This window comes from Cupressus sempervirens, chromosome 7, assembly GCF_028749045.1.
Source record: "Cupressus sempervirens isolate cs-2001-9-10 chromosome 7, ASM2874904v1, whole genome shotgun sequence".
Taxonomy (NCBI): domain Eukaryota; kingdom Viridiplantae; phylum Streptophyta; class Pinopsida; order Cupressales; family Cupressaceae; genus Cupressus; species Cupressus sempervirens.
Window position 1 is genome coordinate 712,166,794 of NC_143124.1, and position 20,451 is coordinate 712,187,244.

Here is a 20,451-nt window from a genome sequence, read left to right on the forward strand (position 1 = left end):
CTGGCAGTGGCAAGCCCAAACTTCAGATTGTTGTTCCTTCTACAGCTTTTGGTGGAGCATTAATAAGTTTTGTACTATGCCCAGCAGAGTTGATAAAGGTAACAAGAACTAGATTGTGTATCTATTGTATGTATATAAATTGAACTCTAGACTTCATACCATTGACTATTTGTTGTTTTTCAATGTAGATTGCAAGTTAAGAGAATGACAACAGGCAACTAAAAAAGCATTAGCAGATATATGCTTGACCTTTGGACTGTGCACTGCAAACTCTTAGAAATGAAAGGGTAAGGTGTTAAATTGTTGTTACTGTTTGGTATGTAGTTGTAGACATGCAATATAAATGCTTCACGTGGTATCCTTCATTATACAAGATACTTTTTGATTGTTTCATTGGTGCATAATTTTCTAGGTACAAGGTTTGTTTCGTGGTGGCCTAACTACATTTTTTAGGGAGTCTATTGGAAATGCAGTTTTCTTCAGTACTTATTAATTGAATCATTATCATATGCTTTTACTTATTAGTATGCATGATAAGGTGAATCCCCAAATGAATTCCCAGTCTTCTCAATTTGTCAACTATTCTTCTAAAGTTTTTATAGAAGCAGGAGTTGGAGTTTTCTCTGGTGGGCTTGCAGGAATTGAGGTATGTAACCTTAATGTTGAAATTTCAATTTAAGTATTTAAACTCAATTTTTACAGATCAAATGTGTGCAAAAAAACTTGTAATTTGCTTTGCAATTTTGGTCAGTTGTTTTGCCTCTCGATGTTGCAAAAACCCATATTCAAAAAGCTCTAAATATTAATGCCAACAAAAATCCTATACACACAATCAGGATGGTAGGACATAAAATTTCATTTTTACATGGACTCTACTCTAGAAAAAATATTTTTAAATTAATTTTTAATAAAGATTTTGACTAGGCTTTTACAAAGCTATTGGATTCTTATGACAACAATTAGGATATTTGTTAGGATTGATGGTTGGATTATTGAATTGGGTTAATTCATTTATTTGCATGTTTTCTTGTGTTATGCATAAAAAATTATCATTCACGATAATAACACCAATCGTTTGCATGCTTATTTTATAATGGGTATATAGAATGTTATAATTAAAACATTAAAATTTAAATATTCAAATACCACGAGACTTAGCTTCTATCTTTTTGTTTAGGATCTATTCTACTAAGTAGTCTTAGATAACCAATAGATGAATTTAAAAGCAATAAGTGCTCATATTAATGAACATGAAACTATTTCCCAATTCTATGTTTGGCAGATTTATAGAGAACTTGGTTTTAGAGGATTATATGCTAGCTTGGGGCCTACATTGGTGAGAGCTTTCCCTGCTAATGCTATAGCTATTGTCACTTGGGAACTTACAAAAAAATTTCTAATACATTTGGCATCAATTTGCGATGGTTATGTGTCACAATTACGATAGCAATGTGTTGCCACTGTGACAGTAATAGACGTCATTGTTTTTTAGTCGCAAATTACGACGTTTATCCTATACTATCACAATTATGACACCTATTCATCGCTATGCAACCACTTTATTGTGACATCAACCCTATCATAATTCTTGTGGATGACGTTGCAATTATGATGGAAACCCGACCAATTGCGATGGCAGTTGGCATCACAACTACAACAACCCCATCGTAATGCTTGTGGCTAACATCACAATTGTGATGGACACCCTGGCAATTGAGATGGTAGTTGGCGTCACCACTACAACAACCTCATCGCAATGCTTGTGGCTGACGTCACAATTGCGAAGGACAACTTGGAAATTGTGACAATAGTTGGCGTCACCGCTACAGCAACCCCATCACAATGCTTGTGGTTGACGTTGCAATTGCGACAGATACAAAGTAAAAAATAAAAAATAAAATTCCTTAGTTATATTTAGTTGTCAATACCTGCCCATACTGACCTTTGATGTCCTCCTCATCTTCTTCATAATCTGCCCTTGCATTAAGGGCAAGCATTTGGCATATAAGCCAAAACAAAGAAGCATCTAAAGCCAAGAAGGCAACTCCACCATATAAGCCAGTCTTTGCAGTTGGGCATTTTGTTGTGAGATCATGATGTACATTTTGTGTTCTATGTAGATTCTCTGTGATTGTTGCCCACATCATCAAGGCTTCCACGAGAAAAGAGATGGCCTTGGTATAAAGATACATGATATTAGCATGAGCAAACACATTTAGCTATCCAGACACCCTTTTATTTATATCCAAAATTGAAAAAGTTAAAGTAATAAGTTGTTTCAAATAGCTAGTTGATTAAGCTGCACTGGCTCATCTCATGTTAAATTATAACAATGTTATCCAATCCTTGAATTTTCTCTTCCATTCAACATTTACATCCTCAAACACCTAAATAGGGAAAAGAAACTGACTATACACTGTCGACAAAGAATATTAAAAATGTGCTGACTAGTATATTGAAAATGCACCTATCATTTTTCTATTTTCTTTTTAAGATTCCAAACATTGATGATAAAAAATGCTAGCATGGTTAAATTCAAAAGCTATCAAGACATATGTTTGTGATTACTTACACAACAATAGCGAGAAACACCACCAGAGAAGTGGTCCTCTAGAGAGCGTACACAGGAACATCTTTCCCTTTGTAGGGATAAAATATAGCTACAACCCCAAACACAGTTGATAAGAATGAAAATATGATTGAGAAGTTGTCCAATGCAATAGTTGGATCAGAAGGGTATTTGTAGATGACAATGCCCTTCCCTATAATAGCGGTTCCCGAAGTAGGCTGTAGAACACATTAAGGAAGTAAAATATTAACTGTAGCTTTGTAAAACTAAGTCAATGTTTTCAAATACAAAGGAAAAAGTTAAATTTAAATTTTTTTGCATACATAATTGAATAATCAATTTATTCTGAATACTAAAGCAGATTGGTAAAATGCAATGTGGTCGCTAGAAATTTAAACTAACAACAATCTTGATATACTTGATGTCATGCATCTTTCTACTAATGGGTAATTATATGGATATTGTAAAGAAAATGAGGAAATTATTTTTTACAAGGAGCAAATACAGATAAGAAATTTGTATTTATGGCTTGGAACAGAATTTGTTAACTAGTGGGATATGGGGGAACTAGTATCAAAAATCAACTACATCAAAACCAAGCTTTAGGGGAAAATTATTTTTGGAAAATTCATCATGAACCACATTTTAAATGGGTTAGAATCTTAAGAGAGATATACCTTGCAAACCTAAATAGGGAGGAAGCCTTAAGAATTACAAAATTTCCCAAAGGATCCTAAATATGGATCTTTATATCTAACTCTAGCAAAATAATACTAGACCACACCACATGGAACATAATGGAGGGAAGTAAAGCTTTATTTTGGGATGATTCATGGGGAGGATACCCATCGTTAGACAACTATTGAATTCAGAAGGATGAAAAAAAATGCCTTGAAAGATGGGGAAAATATGCCAAGGAGAACATTACAATCCAGAGCCTAACCCTAAGAGTATGTTGAAATGGAAACAATTGGAAAGTCTAAGATTGCATCGGGAAGACATAGACAACCTAAATAAAATCTTCAAAGAAATGGATGGAAAGGAAAACTATTCTACTAATGATATGAAATAAAAATAGTGGTTTGGGGTTTTAGTTAGGATATGATGTTCCACCAGGTACGCAGGGTGGGCTTGAATATTCGCAAACACTCATCACCAAGTTTTTTCCAAAAAACAATCATTCCCTACAAAACAATCATGGGATCATTAGTTGATGAAGAGTGATCAAAAACTAAATTACTATTATATCACTATAGAATTATAATAACTTTAAAGTACTTGGAACTTTGGCTACTTTTAATGGAATGCCTTCATCATCGCTGACGATCAATATGACATCCTTAATCGTTCCCATAGTAGGAACATAGGAACATTCAAGAAATGATGCTGCAGCTCCTATTGCAAAAAGTTTCATAAGTTTCATAAGTCTTTGTCACGAAGTATAAAAGAACAAATGATAATTGATGTTAAAAAGTTGTAAAAAAAAAAAAACTGTTTATTGCTGTCATAAGACAATTATGAAGGGCAGTTGGTGTCCAAGGAGTCTTTGTTCAGTTTGGGAGGTTGATAATAAGCACAAAAGGTAGTTACTTTGTTAGGCAAGGGCTAATTAGGCCTAATTGATTGTAGAGACGGCCATAGAAGGGTTCATCAGTCACAAGTTGAAAGGTTGATATTTGCAGGGGTTTAAGAACTCATTAAATGGTATTTGAAGAGGTGGAGAAGTTACCATGGTGTTTGAGAAATTTGGAAGAAAAATGCAATTTGCTTGCAAGACAGGGCTAATAGGACAGTCCTACAAAAGGCAGTTTTGAAGATTGGTATAGAGTTGATGCTTGGTAGGGGTTGGAACTCCTTAGTTATGCTGTTTGAAGGTTATTAAGGCATCGGAAGGATCAGGAGAATCCTTGAAGACATAGATTAAGTGTTGATTCATGAAGGGTGAATTAGGAGTGTTCCCAATGAAAGGGAAGTTGAAACATGGACAAAGTGAATTGAAAGTTGTTCAAAATGAATCAAGGTAGTGAACCTATTATAGAGGAGTGTTTGGTTGATATCCTTAAGTCAGTGACTTCTTATTGATCCTTGAGTTGAACTCTAGTTCCTTGAGTGGATTCCAAGACATTGTTGAATCCTCGAGTAACTTATGAAGGGTGACTATTGGGTAGAAGCAAATTAGATATAGATCAGAGCCAATAATTACAACATAGTTTTGGTAATGGATACATATATATATACTTATATATATATATACATATATATATATATATACATATATATATATACATATATATATATATACATATATATATATATATACATATATATATACATATATATACATATATATATACATGTATATATATATATGTATGTACATATGTATATATATATATATATATATATATGTATGTACATATGTATATGTATATATATGTATGTACATATGTATATGTATATATGTATGTACATACATATATATATATATATATATATATATGTATGTATGTACATATATATATATGTATGTACATACATATATACATATGTGTATATATATATGTATGTACATACATATATATATATATATATGTACATACATATATATATACATATGTATATGTATATATGTATGTACATACATATATATATATATATGTATGTACATACATATATATATATATGTATGTACATACATATATGTACATACATATATATGTATGTACATACATATATATATATGTGTATATATATATGTATGTACATACATATATATATATGTACATACATATATATATATATGTACATACATAAATATGTATGTACATACATAAATATGTATGTACATACATAAATATGTATGTACATACATATACATACATATATATATATATATATATATATATATATATATATATATATATATATATATGTACATATTGAAGATGATGAAAGCATTGATTACTACTAAGGAAGATCAAAGCAAGACAACTCCATTTATCATGGAGTAATTCATACACATTAGAAATGAAATCATACTTGATGTAAGTTTATAAGCCTCATCTGAAATATCAACTACATCACTATAGATTTATTATCCCATTAACCATTCTATGAAATCAAGGACATTATATTAGACAATTATTTCATCAATAAAAGCAATATTTATTCACATCTCATTGCATGATCAAGCACGTGAATATGGTGCACGACACCTAACCTAGGAGGCAGAGGAACAAGTACCTAGGAGGCAGGACACCTACCCACTCCATGGAAGGGTGGATTCAAGCAATTTAGGAAGTTTTAACAAGGTTTGGTCCATACTTTAGTAAGTTGGCCCATGTTTGGTAATATTTTGTAATAAAGGCACATGTAAGGCCCATTAGCACTTTGGTGTGGTTATAAACCGAGTGACTCAAATGGGACCAAAAGGCCTTAGAATAGGGTGTTTGAGTCAATATAGGCCTATAGAAATGACCATGCACTTGTTAAGCTCATTAGACTTACCGATTTGCAAAAAATGCAAAAAATGCCTAAAAGTTGCTGACAACTTTTAAAATGTTGATCAGTAATTACAAAAAGTTGTTTTTTGTTTGTTTCATGGTTGGAAATGGCTATTTGGTTGTTCCAATGATCATATAGGCCTAAAAATCTGTCATTTGAGGTCTCAGTTGGAGGGAGAGATCAGGTTGTAGCAGATGCTTAGAGAAAATGAATAAAAACCTCTAATTTATTGGTAAAATTGCTGTTATAGTGGGTTGTATGGTTCCGTATAGTACTTTCATGATTACTCTACAAGTGAATTAGTGGTGGATGTGTGTTTATAAGGTTTTGGATTTGATTTGATTCAATTTGCAATTGTGGTTTGTGAGTTATTAGCATTTTTGTCCTAAGAGGTCTGAATAGCCTTATTTTCTAGGGCCTTGTACAAATGCAGCCCTAACTTGCAAATCCACTGGTGGAAATCTTTGAAACTGAGGGATATGGAAGTTAAAATACCTATCTACATGATTCTAGTAGTTAGAGGTGTTGTGAGCAGGGCAAGTATTTTTCCAAGCCAACCCTAGGTCAAGCAAGACCATGTGCTTGACTGGTTTTTGCTGTTATTGTGGTGACAGTCATGTTTGGAGGCACTTCTAATCTATGTGAGTGCTAAAGTTAGATGCATTGAATTTTTTTAGGATTTCCATAAGTTATTGGGGTCTTGGGAACCCACCTAGTCCATCCTTCCTTGAAGCCCTAGCCTAACTTGATCAACTAGGCCTAGGTACCAAGCAGCAGTTTGGAGGGTGTTGGAGCAAGATCATCCTAGAAAATTTTGGGATTCTAGCAACTGTCTTAAGAGGTGCCTAAAATAGTGGAGAATTCCCTATGCCATAGAGGGATAGTTGGTGAAAATACAAGAAAACGAATTGGAAAGGCTACAAGGATTATAGGCCTAGAAGTGCAAAGGATTGTTGTGGATTTGGTAGATTCCAAACAAACTAAGGATTGTGGTTGGACTGAAGGTCCTGGTTGTTTTCACCATTTCTTTTTTTAGTGAGTGAAGTTTTTGAAGTGGATTGCCCCATTTGGGCTCAGTATTTGTGTATACCCGGTGTGGGTAAGGGGACTTATACCAAGTCCTAGATCCAAAATTTGGATTGTGAAAGCCTTCTGAAGGCTAGTAGAAGAAGTGGCTGCTAGACTCTACATCAGAATATAATTGCGATAATATACTACATGAGAAGATGATCTTCAATATTACAATCTTTCATAACTAAAGACAACTAATTGAAGTTTGACCTATAACATAACCTTGTATATCCAAGCTATGAATGGAGTCGAGTTCTTATGGTTTGGAATCATAAAATTGTGAAATTTTTTAAATATTGAGTGACTACCAAAGGGGGGTCATTACAATTTACATCGTAGACACATAACAGTTAAACATATAACAAAAGAGAGAAAAAGAGGGATTTGTGTACTAGTAGATGGTGCAATAGTCGATGCCTGTAAGCTGTGTGTTGTCGACTTAGCAGTCGAAAAGAGATTTGTGGTTGTCCTGGATGGAGACGACATCATCATAGGATACAATTGATTTGAAGCTAAAGAATAAAATTGTTAGAGCATGCATAAATATAGAACATGTGGACTAGCATGGACAAGATTGTTAGAGCATTAAAAAAAAGGATTTTTTGAGCATGTATTGTCAATGATTATGATCATTCCTATATATATTCAGTGGAAAATACAAGTGGGGAATGGAACATGTGATCTACCTGAACCACCTACAACACCCTCATCATGGGAATGGAGCTCGAAATCATGCAAAAAACTCTGTAAAGACAACGCATCCATATTTTAATTAATGCCATAAAAGAACATAACATAAAAACCATTATTGAACTCTTGTTATAATTAAAATTTTCATTAATACTTTCTTTTAAGGTTTCAGAGATGTGCAACAATTCAGATCCCCTATCTTTTATTTCCTGAGCAGTAGGCTTTATGGTTGCCAAACGTATAATTGACTAAATGGTATGTTGGAGTCATTGATTAGAAGTTGGTTTAATAGTATGTATGACCCCCATGATAGTAGCCTCATTTGTATCTATGCAGTTCAAATCGTAATCAATAAGAAGCTCTTCCCCTGCACGTATTGATTTTATTGTACAGATGAATACACAATTTCCCTCACGAGCCTCAAATATACAATTGGGTTTCTTTATAGTTGACCCAGGTCATGTACTATTTATAAAACCCACAATATTCCATGTTGCTTTTGGCCTTCCATCAATGTATATAGCCACACTTTTACTTTGATTATTGTCTTGCTGTTGTATATAATTTGCCGAGAGGGCATACCTATTTATACTTTTTTTTATATTGAACAATATGCATCCAACTTTTGTAATCGTAACATGGTCCAACATAATCCATCAATTCAAAAACTTTTTTGTAAGAAACCTTTATGCTCTCCATAGAAAAAAGGCCCAAACCATGTAATGATGATGGTGCTATGTGATATATCCTCTCGTTAACACAAAAATTAGTGTTTATTGGAGGAAGTTCCTTGGGTACCCAATGTTTCTGTAGATGTTGGTACCTCAAGGGCACCTTGATGTCGCCTTCCATCTCATCATCATAAGAACATGACCCCCCTTGAGAAAGGAAATATTTCATGCATTTATTGAATTTCCTTCTAGTCCTTTGACCTCTAGTTAATCTCCCTATTCTAGATAAATTGCATGTCTCACTTTCATCTTCTATTCCTATATTTCCCTCACTCGAGGAAGACACTTCTGACAAATACCTATTCGTTGGTACCTACAAATGAGAGAGATCTTAGAAGACATCAATCTTACTATTGATAAGTGTATTAAATAGACTATCTATAAGGAGTATTGACTTATACCTGTCGATCCATGAGATTGTATGGGATGCTCCTAAAAGGGGTTCAGTTTCTTGCAAATGTAATTCAATTATCATGAGCATAATCACATCATAATCATAATCAAATCCATCATAAGCATCACATAAAAATTAAAAACATTAAAAGTTACACATTATAACACTTAAATCAGGCTCACATTATAAGCCTACTAGGGAAGTAGGCCTAGTGAAGGGCTAAAACTGGGTTTTTGTATCAGTTGATGAGTTGAGGACTTAGTCACCTTGGGGAAATGCTATTTGAAGTTGTTTGATGTGTGTGGAGGTAGAGGAAACACCTAGTTAAGGTGAAGTCAAGTTTGGTGCCTATTGAGGCATTGTGAGCATTTGATAGTTTGTTGATTAGATTGCTTGGATGAATCCATTGGATGGATTGAGGGACATTCATGGGATTATTCCAAAGATGTAGAACCTAAGGTGGCATAAGGATTTGGTGTTCACTCTAATAGGTTATGGATTTGTCTTGGATCAAGGAGAGGGATCTTATGAAGATGCTTGGTTGGTGTTGTGAGAACACTATGGAAGTCCCTCTTGTTATGAATGATGGCAAGTCCACCTAGGGTCTCTGCATCACCTATAGAGGTAGAATTATTAACCAAAAAATTGGGTAAGCACTTATATTATGTTTTCCCTATGAATTTTATTCTAGGTACAACTCCCTTTTATAGATATTTAATGAATTCCCTTTTCTAAACTAAACACTTACAAATGCTATAGTTAATTTAGATTAGTAGTATTCTATTTGTAGTTGAAACTTGTAGCTTTTAAATAGATAATGAATAAACTATGTAACCATAAAAGACAAATATATTTCTATCAAGAAATGAATATTAAATAGATTAAGGATTGATGGCATACCTCTAAATTTCATCATCATCATCATCATCATCATCATCATCATCATCATCATCATCATCATCATCATCATCATCCTCATCATCATCATTATCGTCATCATCATCATCATCCTCACCATCATCATTGTCATCGTCATCGTCGTCATTGTCATCATCGTCATCATCATCAACATCATCATCATCAACATCAACATCATCTTCATCATCATCGTTAGTAGCAGCATCATTGTCATCATCATCTTCTTCTTCTTCATGCAAATTTGTGTCAGGAACATCATCCAATAACTGTCGATCGTGATCACCATCTACATCATCTTCTACTTCTTCGGTATCTTCTTCTTCCATCACATTATACTTTATTGGCCTTCCTCTCGGTTCATGTCTAACAAAAAATGACCAACCCGATTTATGTGGAACCTCTGAGTAAAATACCTGCTCACATTGGCTTGGAAGAACATAGGGCTCATCCCCAACTAGCTCAAATGACCTTGTATTAACCATTGTAAATCCATTATCATGTTCAATAATAGTTCTTTTAGGATCATTTGGATTAAGTCATAGCCTGTACCATTTGACAATGAAGAGTAATAATTTGAAGGAACTAAATTCACACTCAAGTATATCATCCAAAATGCCATAGTATCGATTTTCAGACTCTCGAGGATGTAAGTTGTTTCTAGATGAAATATTAGTCACTTGAAAGACTGCAATTATTCCTGAATCACAAGTTTTCTTTGTGTCATCCAACACTTTGATGTGAAATTTTTGACCATTATAGAACATAGCCTTGTGGTGTTTAACCTGCAATAATATGTGAAACATGTCAAAATTATTGTATTGTGAGTTGATAAACATACAGGTGATTAATAAATTTCTACGTACCTAGAAATCTCTTGAACCACATGCTAAATCTATTTCCCTTTGCATAACATTAGAATCTCCATTACGATGAGCTTCTTTAACCAATGAAGATACACCTTCCCATGTTAATGTGTGATCAAAATGTTGACATCGTTCAATCCATACCATCATCCAATCAAAGATTGTTTGCAATATACAAATGTAGTGCATCCCACTCTCGAGCACCTGTACAAAAAAAAAATAGACAACTTACAACCAATTTATTTTGAAGATTAAGAAATAATTTATTTCAATAACATCTTATAATTTATTTACTCTCACTTTCCTTAATGTACCTTTCCCCATCAAGTACTCCCCTTCTAATTTTTTAAAAGTCTCGAGATCCCAAATGTGATCTACATGGATATTTGATGCAAACTTAGGAAGATATTCAGTAATGTACACCATAGTTTGGTATACCATATATCTGTCTACCATAGAACCCTCAGGATGTTCTCTTTGTCGAACCAAAGCCTTCAAAGATTTCAAGTGCGTCTCAACCATCCACATTGACCTAGTGTGTACAGGTCCACACAATTCAATCTCCTCAACTAGGTGTATGAGGTAGTGTTCTTGTGCATTGAAAAAAGTTGGAGGTAGACACTTTTGCATTTCACAGAGTAAGTGAGGAATTCTTCTCTTCCAATAGTTTATATCTTCTTTATGAATTTCTTTAGATGACAACCACCTACATTAAGAGATTCAAGTCACAAAAAAATATAGATACGAGACTTTACAAAATAATATACAATAGATTACATAGCAAGAAAAACAAATTGCAAATATAATAACTATATACAACAAATTGAACAGATATTACTGCTTACCTCATGTATTTTCCAAGATCATATATCACTTGTTTGATGTTATTGTTGAAGTGCTCTAGGAGAGATAGAGTAAGCACGTACTGCAGTAATTATAAACCAATCATTTCATTGTTTTCTAACATAACATAACGAATAGTACACATAGTTTATGAATATATTGTAAATATAGAAGAACATAACTTACCTTGACGAAAGTATGCCTATCATGCATTTTGAGCCTTGGCCCAAATTCACTTTTTTTTGATATGAGATTGTTTATGTTCACAGCAAATCTTGTGGGAAATCAAATTTTTTGTATGACTTCTTTTATGGCATCACTTTGCTGCTCCATTAATAACCAAGGAAGGACACTTATATTAATCTGATCTCTATTGCTATTTGAGTGAATGAAATTCTTCAATGCATGATTGGATTCATGAATGTCATTACAAATTTTGACAATTTTTTCGTTGTCACGCCTTCCATCCAATATTTTCTACAATGTCTCTTTTATATTCTTTCCAATATGCATAGTATCAAACAAATGCACAATTTGTAAGTGCTCATAGTAGGGCAACCTACTAAATTGTCTGGGATAGCTTTTTAGTCCCTTTGGAAGGTTGTTAGTACTACCTTGACGACCTTCATGATCATCAATTACATAATTAGTAAACAAAATTCACAATAGAAATATATAAATTACAAACATAAACCATTAGGTGGAATGGCATTACCTCGACGATTAATTCTATTATATTCCAACTTCAATAGGCGAGGTGTCATTCTTCATGGCTTTGATGTAGTCTCTTCTTTCCCATTGAAAAGATTTTTTTTCATACTTCGATACTTATGATTCCTATGGAGGAAGTGTCTATAATCATCAAACACCTTCTTTCCTAAACTTTTTGAATGACAAGATTTCATCTTTGGACCACAAACTGGACATGCAAATTTTCCCTTTGTTTGAAGACCTACAAGATAATGATATAATTGGATTATTAAATATGTTGATTTTTATAATTAGAATTATCGTGCGCAACTTGAATTCACTATAACATACCACAAAAATGCGTTAGCCCTGGGGCATCATGTATTGTCCATGCAAGTATTGCATGGAATTGAAATTGTCTTTGTCCTATTGGTCTAGACACATCATACATAGTGACACTATTCCATAACTCCACCAACTCGTTGATAAGAGGCTCAATATATACATTCATATCTTTTACTTGATATTTACCTACTTGAATGAAAAGTAACATTACATAATTATTGTGACCATTTTATTGCAAGATTTGTAAGTACATGTAAATTAATAACTATCAAATGATAAGATGCCTGGAACAATAATTACCAACATAATGTGCTCCCTTTTATTGACATCCACAGAGGAATGTTATTGTTGATAACAAAAATAGGCCACACGGAGTAAATAGATCTCATCTCTCCAAATGGATTGACACCGTTCGCTGCCAATGAAAGCTTGAGATTACGAGGTTCTTCTTTGAAGTGTTGCCACTTTTTCTCTATGTACATAAATGCCAAACCATCCGCAGGGATTTGAATGACGTCATCTCGACTTCTATTGCATGCATGATAATCCATAAATTGGGCCAAGCTACTACACCTGAATAATTATCGCATCTGTGGAATAATGGGGCTATAACGAAGAACCTTTTAATCACCTTTTTTGTTAGTCGATCTATTCGATATCTACTCATATGACATACATGGCATTGTGTTGAAAATTCATGTTCTTTATAATATATAATATGATCATTGGGACAAGCATGTATTGCTTCATACTCCATTCCAATATCTTTCATAACAGCAGATAATTCTCGATATGAGCGAGGTAGAATATTTGATGGTGGTAACAGAAACTTGTCTATCAATCTACAACAAAAAATATAAGTTAATAATATAAACAATATTAGTGGTACATTATTCACCCTTTGTTAACTATAAAGACATATATGACATACCTTAACATACGTGACATTGTTATGTTGGATAAACCATTCATAACCTTCAAGTTCAACAACAACAATACAACAGAGAGAAGAGTTGTTTGGGAGTCTTTGTATAGGGGCTCGTATGCCTTCTCAAGTAGATGTACATCGAGACTATCATCATCATCATGATTAGATATGCTTGGATTAAATGTGTCATGGATCAATGTATTTATTCCATCATCTTCAATTTTGTTTTCTGGCGCATGATCGTTATCTTCCATGGGATCATTATCTTTACCTTGGATATTTGCACCTCCATGTTCCTCCACTTCAAAAACCATATTCTTCGGATTTTTGTGGTTCATATCATGTACTTCCCTGGGGAGATCAACCTATATAAAATTGATTAACATAAATAAACCATGATCATCAGCTCATCATCAAGTGATTTCATATGTATTTAAATTGTTAAAATGATATAACGAACAACTTACCAATGGATGATAGTTATGCCCCCCTTCAATGCAACCATTCTCCCTACAATGTCTCTTAACTATTTTGATTAACAGTCTTCTACAGTTTAAGCCCTTACAAATTTTGCAAGGACAATAACTTTTTCCATCACCTTTTCTTTTCAAGTTAGACCACAATCTAGCTATTGTCTCCCTATTTTGTTCTTCACTTATATTATCTGACATGATCATTCTTTGCAGGAAGCAAAAATTGGGCTATGAAAACTTCGGTCTACAACTTTCACAAACTAAGAAAAACTATCGAAAGTACACAAATCTTCTTAGACCTAGCTAAATACTTTAATATTTTAAAAATACTTTCTTTGACTTTATTCCTAAGACATTTAACTCAATCACCTTTTATAACATTCGGTCAATTGCTCTAGGCAAATTTGTGGATAAGATTATTTGTAAAACTTTGACCAACCACTTGAAGGTCTTATTTCAAGAGACCTTACAATATTAAGCCACTAAAAGCAATTTCAAAACATATAAGCTAAAAGTCTAGTTAAAATATACATTAGATTAAAAAATATACAATTTTCATACCTGATTGTGTGGCTATAACTCGTGCAACGACCTTCTTGCTTAGCTATAGAAGCTCTCCAACAATCAAATTATACAAGCTACAAGGCCTAACAAAAATTTCAAAATATATAAGCTACAAGGAAAGACATATTACATGACATTGCAAAAGGAACAAAATTTACAAGCTTTAGCAAGACATATTAAACGACATCATAGTGCTAGAGAGATCACAATTATATGAGTCAAACATAGTCATGAAAAGGCACATAAATTAGTTATTATATGAAATTAAAAGATATATAGTTAGATAGGGACATCCATTGGGCATATTGAAGAAATGAAATGGTCATCCATAGGGAAAATTGAAGAAATGAAATAGTTAGATAGGGACAGCTGGAATTTTTCTTGCCCTCTAAAGAAATGATAGAAAATTTAAATCAAACGTCCACAAACTTGGATCAAAATTCTCAGCAGGCATCTGTAGTTAATATTTTTGATGCACCAATCCTAGAACAAAGTTCTCAGCAGGCTCAGGGAGTTAACATCACCGATGCTCAACTGGATAATGATTCATAGTAGACATTAACAACTACTGCTTGAGATGTAATTGTTAAAGATAAAAACAAGGCTGATGTAGGAAACACATCTAGTGAAGTGGTACAATGGTGCAGGGGCACCCAAGGGACACATGAACCTACAGGGTACACCAGGAGTCATGAATGAGACCATGAAGGTACCAAGGGAAATCAATGCCTAATGAAGACATGTTAAGTCATTTGATGATGGATTATGGCTATTGAAGCCATCAAAATGTAAGGAATTTCTTTAAGTTATCAAATTGTAATGTATTGCCAAGAAAAGGCAATGTGATGTAAGGGGTCATTGTGAAGTCATTTGAAGTCCTAGAGTGTCCTAGGAAGAGTTATAGGTTGATGGAAATGAATAATATTGTTTACATAATGTAATAAGGCTCTAACTGGTGTAAAATGCACTAAAAGTGCAAGATCTTGTAAATTGCCAATGTTGGCAACATAAGCCAAATAAGGCTTGAATGGGTTAGTTGAGATTATAGGGGTGTGAAGGTTGTTTTAAAAGTCTTTTAGAAGTCCCTAGGAATGAAAAACAAGGTTTTATAAGTCCTTGTCACGAAGGATAACAAAACAAATAATGAGTGTTGTTAAAAAAGTGTTTGTTATTGTCATGTGATAGTTATGAGGGACAGTTGGCGACCAAGGGGTCTTTGGTTCAGTTTTATGAGTCAATTAGATGGGAAAAAGTCTAGAAAAGTAAGGTCTTTATAAGACACAAGAGTAGTAGTTGAGGGAGTAGCGAATGTATCAAGAAAAGAAATAAATAAAGGAATTCTGCTATTCACTGTCACAATGACAATTTTACTGGTTTTTTAAGATTCAGTTTGGTATCAAATAAGGTTCTTTCTTATGTTTCTTATATTCTAATGTTTTGGAAGTATTTAAGAACATCTAAGAATTTTCTTAGAACCCTTTGCAATCATTTCTTAACAGCTTTTTCTTTTAATTGTAACAGATTTCCATAATCCATAAAATTCTGTATTCGCTTCTGGGTGTGATTGTGTATGTTTTTTAACATCAACGTTTCGGATCATACTCTATGATCCATCATCAGGATGATAAAGAGAGTGACGCAATCTGGGCTCGTCATCTCTTCTCGGATATCCTATCACTTCCCCCCTCACATTGGTTGACCGCTCAACCTGCCCTTCCTCGCGTGTAGCTGCCTCCCCTCGTAACGCAGGCAGCTCCCTCATTACCTCCCCGCTGCTCAGCCACAAGCCTGACTCCTCACCTTTGCCCGCGTCGCACGTAACTAGCTCTCATTCTTCCATGCATCAGAGCTCCCTCCTTTCGCGACCTGTGCCTGGGTCATCTTCTCCTCCAGCGGGTTCTCCCTCCCCGCTCCCTCCTTTCGCTTCTTCAGCAGCCCTTCATGTGGATTCTAGCTCGTGTTCCACTGTCCTCCACTCGCTCGCCAGGATTCCCTCCGTTGCTGAGGCGGGCTCTCACACGCTTCTAGTCGACTCCAATGGCTCTCCTGCAGCCACTCAACAGATCAGTCTTGTCACCAACGGCTCTTTGTCGGGATTGCCAGGTACGTCCACTCCTTTCTCTCTCATTTCCGCTTTGGCTTCACATCGCATTTGTGACTGTGATCTTGCTCCCAGCCAGTTCAACCTTTCTCGAGCCCCTCCCCTGTCCTGTATTACTCCCAACAACGTGAGGAGTCCATCGTGGTCCTCTCTTCCAAGCCTCTCAACCTCTTTTTTGCCTACCCTATCCTCTCATCGTAAGCCACCCCAGCCTTGCCCCGACATTCTCCAACCGGCTCCCTCGTCCTCACATTCCATCATTAATGATTGGGATTCAAAGCTGGTGGTTAACCTCTCGCATGCCATTATTGATCCCCTGTGCTTCAATTTCCTCAAGCGTGGCCTTAATTTTTCACCCTCTCCTCGCTTCATTCCTTGTGTGGACTTCCTAGCTGAAATTGAAAACTCCATTCGTGCTCTCCCATCTGAAGTTCGCGAGGAGGTTAGACAAGATTGCGCTGTGGCTCTTAGACGAGCCAAGCCTCCAAAGCACAACATCCCTAATCCTGAATTTCTTGCTTTCAAGAACCTTTTGCGCAACAATGACCTAATTATTTCTAGAGCCGATAAAGGCAACGCCACGGTCATTTTGAACAAGGGAGACTACATCTCCAAGATGCTGACTCTCCTCTCTGATTCGGCGAGCTACAAAATCTTAGCCCGCAACCCGTGTTCCCAAATCCTCAAAAAAGTCAAAGCCGCGGTCAATGGTTCTTCTTTTGATGATTCCACCAAGAGACTTCTCATTCCTTCCAAAGAAGTCACTCCCCGCATATACGGAGTCCCAAAGATCCACAAAGCCAACGTCCCTCTCAGGCCCATTGTTGATACGATTGGCTCACCCACTTACCCTCTCGCTTCGTTCCTTGCGAAGCAGATCTCCCCTTTAGTGGGTAAGCGTGACTCTTTTATCAAAGACTCCAACCATTTTTTTGACTTCATCAAAGATGCCAAACTAGAAAATGACGACATTTTGGTCAGTTTTGATGTGGTCTCCCTTTTCACCAAGGTCCCCATTTCAGACTCCATCGAAGTTGTCAAACACAAGGTCAATGAAGAGGTGTCCACATTAGTGGAGTTATGTTTAAGATCCACCTTTTTCACCTTCCAAGATATTATTTATGAACAAGTCGATGGTGTAGCTATGGGTTCCCCGCTTTCTCCTATCATTTCCAATCTTTACATGGAGTACTTCGAAGATTTGGCTTTACACTCCTTCCCCTTCAAGCCTAAGTGGTGGAAACACTATGTTGATGACACCAAAATTTGTTGGCCTCATGGTCTCCAAAAATTAGAAGAATTTCACGCACATCTTAACATGGTGTCACCCTGTATCTCCTTCACCATGGAGCTGGAGAGGAATGGGCGTCTGCCATTTCTCGATGTTTTACTCTCAAGGAAATCGGACGGCTTGCTAAGTCATCAAGTGTTTCGTAAAGCCACCCACACTGATTTGTATCTCCATTCTTCTTCCCATCACCACCCTCGCCAAAAAGTTGGAGTGCTCAAAACCCTGGCTCTCAGGGCCCTTCGCATTTGTGACAAGGAAAACATTGACGATGAGCTTTCCTACCTTTGCAAAGTCTTCAGGCTCAATGGATACACCAACCAAAATATTTCCAAAGCTTTCAAGCTAGCCAAGTTGTTTCACTCCACCCCAAGAACCCCCCCTTCCCAGCACAACATTACCCCCTTCGTCATCCTTCCTTTCATTGAGGGCATCTCGCATAAAATTTCAAAAATCCTTCTCAAAAAAGGAGTTTGTTGTGCCTTCAAACCCCTTTCAACTATCAGGAATCACGTGCCCCCTCTCAAAGACTCTCGAAACGCTCTCGCTGATTCAGGTGTCTACAAAGTTTCTTGTTCTTGTGGGACTCCGTACATTGGAGAAATGGGTAGATTGTTCTCCACAAGAATTAGGGAGCATAGTGCTGACATCAAGCATGATAGAGTGTACAAATCGGCCCTAGCCGAGCATTCTTCCTCCACCAAACATCACATTTGTTTGGAGAACACTCAGATCCTCGCTAAAGAGGATAGCTATTTTAAGAGGAAGATGAAGGAAGCGATTGAAATTTTCAACCACCCTTCCAACCTCAATCGTGATGATGGTTGGGCCCTTAGCCAAGCGTGGCACCCTCTGTTATCTTCCATCAACAGACCCCATCGTTCCCCCCGTTGACTCCCCCTTCTTTCTCTTTTCTCTTCCTTCTCTCATCTCTATAGCGCTTGCGTCTTTCTTGCCACCCCCCTACCCCCTCGTCCTCCCCTTTCCCTCTGGCCTCCAATCTCCTTCTCTCTCTTCCCTCCCCCCTTTCCTTCCTTGGCCTTGTTCTTCCCCACCCCCTCCTTTCCCTCAGGCGGTTCTGTTGATTTATAGGCTAGGTTTTGTCTTTATTAGTTTTTAGCTTTCTTGTTCGTTGTGTTCTTTTATTGTATATTTTGTAAATCTTTTGTGTCAATTCTCATTTTTCTCTTTCTTTTCTTTCTTTCTCCTTTTGTTCCTCCTTTATTTTTTTCGGGTTTCTTCCATTTCTATCCTTTTATTTTTTAGTTATTTATTTATCCTTCTTTATTATTCTTCCTCTTTAATCCTTATTTTGATTCCTTTTTTAATTAATTTTTTAATTTTTTAATTTTTTAATTTTTCTTCTTCTTCTTTTTTTTCCCCTTTTCCCCATCGCTTCCTTTGCAGGCTTTGACTTTTATTTTTAAGGTACATATATATTTATATTTGGTTTCTCTTTTTTGGTCTTTTTCCTACTCTTTTTGTCTCTCCTTCCCTTTAATTAATTAATTTATTGTCATTTTTAATTTTAATTTTTAATTTTTAATTTTAATTTTAATTTTTTAATTTTAATTTTTTCAATCCTTGTCCCTCTCTTTTTGTTTTTGTCTTTCTCCATTATGTCCTTCCTTCTCCCTATCCTTCCATTTGCTTCTTTGCTTGGTCTTTCCTTTCTGTTTATACATTTATATAGCCTAATGTGTATTCTTCTTATCATTTTATTTGGTTTTTTCCTTAAGTGCCTCTTTGCTAGTTTCCCTTTCTTCTCTTATTAGTTTTTAATTAGTGTTATTTTAATTCTTTAGTTTTAGTTTTCAACTTATTATTCAAGTTTTTTCTCTCTCTTCAGTGGGTAGTTTTTCTTGATTTACATGTCACTCCCACCTACCTCTCCCTCTCCTCTTATTGCTTTGCTTGGTCTGCAACATATCATTCTGTTTCTTAGCTCTCTTTATCATCTTGATGATGGATCATAGAGTATGATCTGAAACGTTGATGTTAAAAAACATACACAATCACACCCAGAAGCGAATACAGAAGCTTTTGCTTTCTTTAAGGTGACTGTCCTAAAATAGTGCACTATTTTGTATTGAAACAAAAATGTAATTGGGTGGATCCATCCACTTTCTATGGTTATTGTGGCTATGGGATGGATCCAACCCCTGTACAATATGTAATTGGTTCTAATAATGCAGGATTTTGAAGAATAAGCAAGGTGGTTGACTAAATTTGCAAGTTGACAGGTTGGAGGGTGCATGGAACATGGGCCATGGGTATAGCAGTGAGTGTTTGGGCTGAATAAGGATATTCTTTTCCTTTTGAACATGTCAAGATATGTTAAGTACAAGATGTAGGATTGAAGTTTGCATCCCAAAAGTGAGTGTAGGGTTATTTATGAGAAAGCCCTAGTTAAAAGCTTGAATTGGAGAATAATGGTGTTCTGGGTTGTAACTAGGGGTTCCATGGCCCAAAGGATGAA

General features: G+C 35.4%; 1 protein-coding gene and 1 pseudogene across 1 annotated transcript; one reads left to right on the plus strand and one right to left on the minus strand.

Moving 5' to 3' along the window:
- Positions 1-1,904: 1,904 nt before the first annotated feature.
- LOC149549209 (uncharacterized) lies at positions 1,905-16,345 on the minus strand (annotated as a pseudogene).
- A 76-nt stretch (positions 16,346-16,421) lies between these two features.
- Positions 16,422-18,866, plus strand: LOC149549210 (uncharacterized). The gene has a single exon (XM_089794286.1). The coding sequence runs from the start codon at positions 16,422-16,424 to the stop codon at positions 18,864-18,866; it is 2,445 nt and encodes an 814-aa protein (XP_089650412.1).
- The last annotated feature ends 1,585 nt before the right edge of the window (positions 18,867-20,451 follow it).

What these genes read in the sequence shown, in the direction of transcription:
- LOC149549210 (XM_089794286.1), top strand. Translation starts at nt 16,422, where the DNA reads ATGCATCAGAGCTCCCTCCTTTCGCGACCTGTGCCTGGGTCATCTTCT.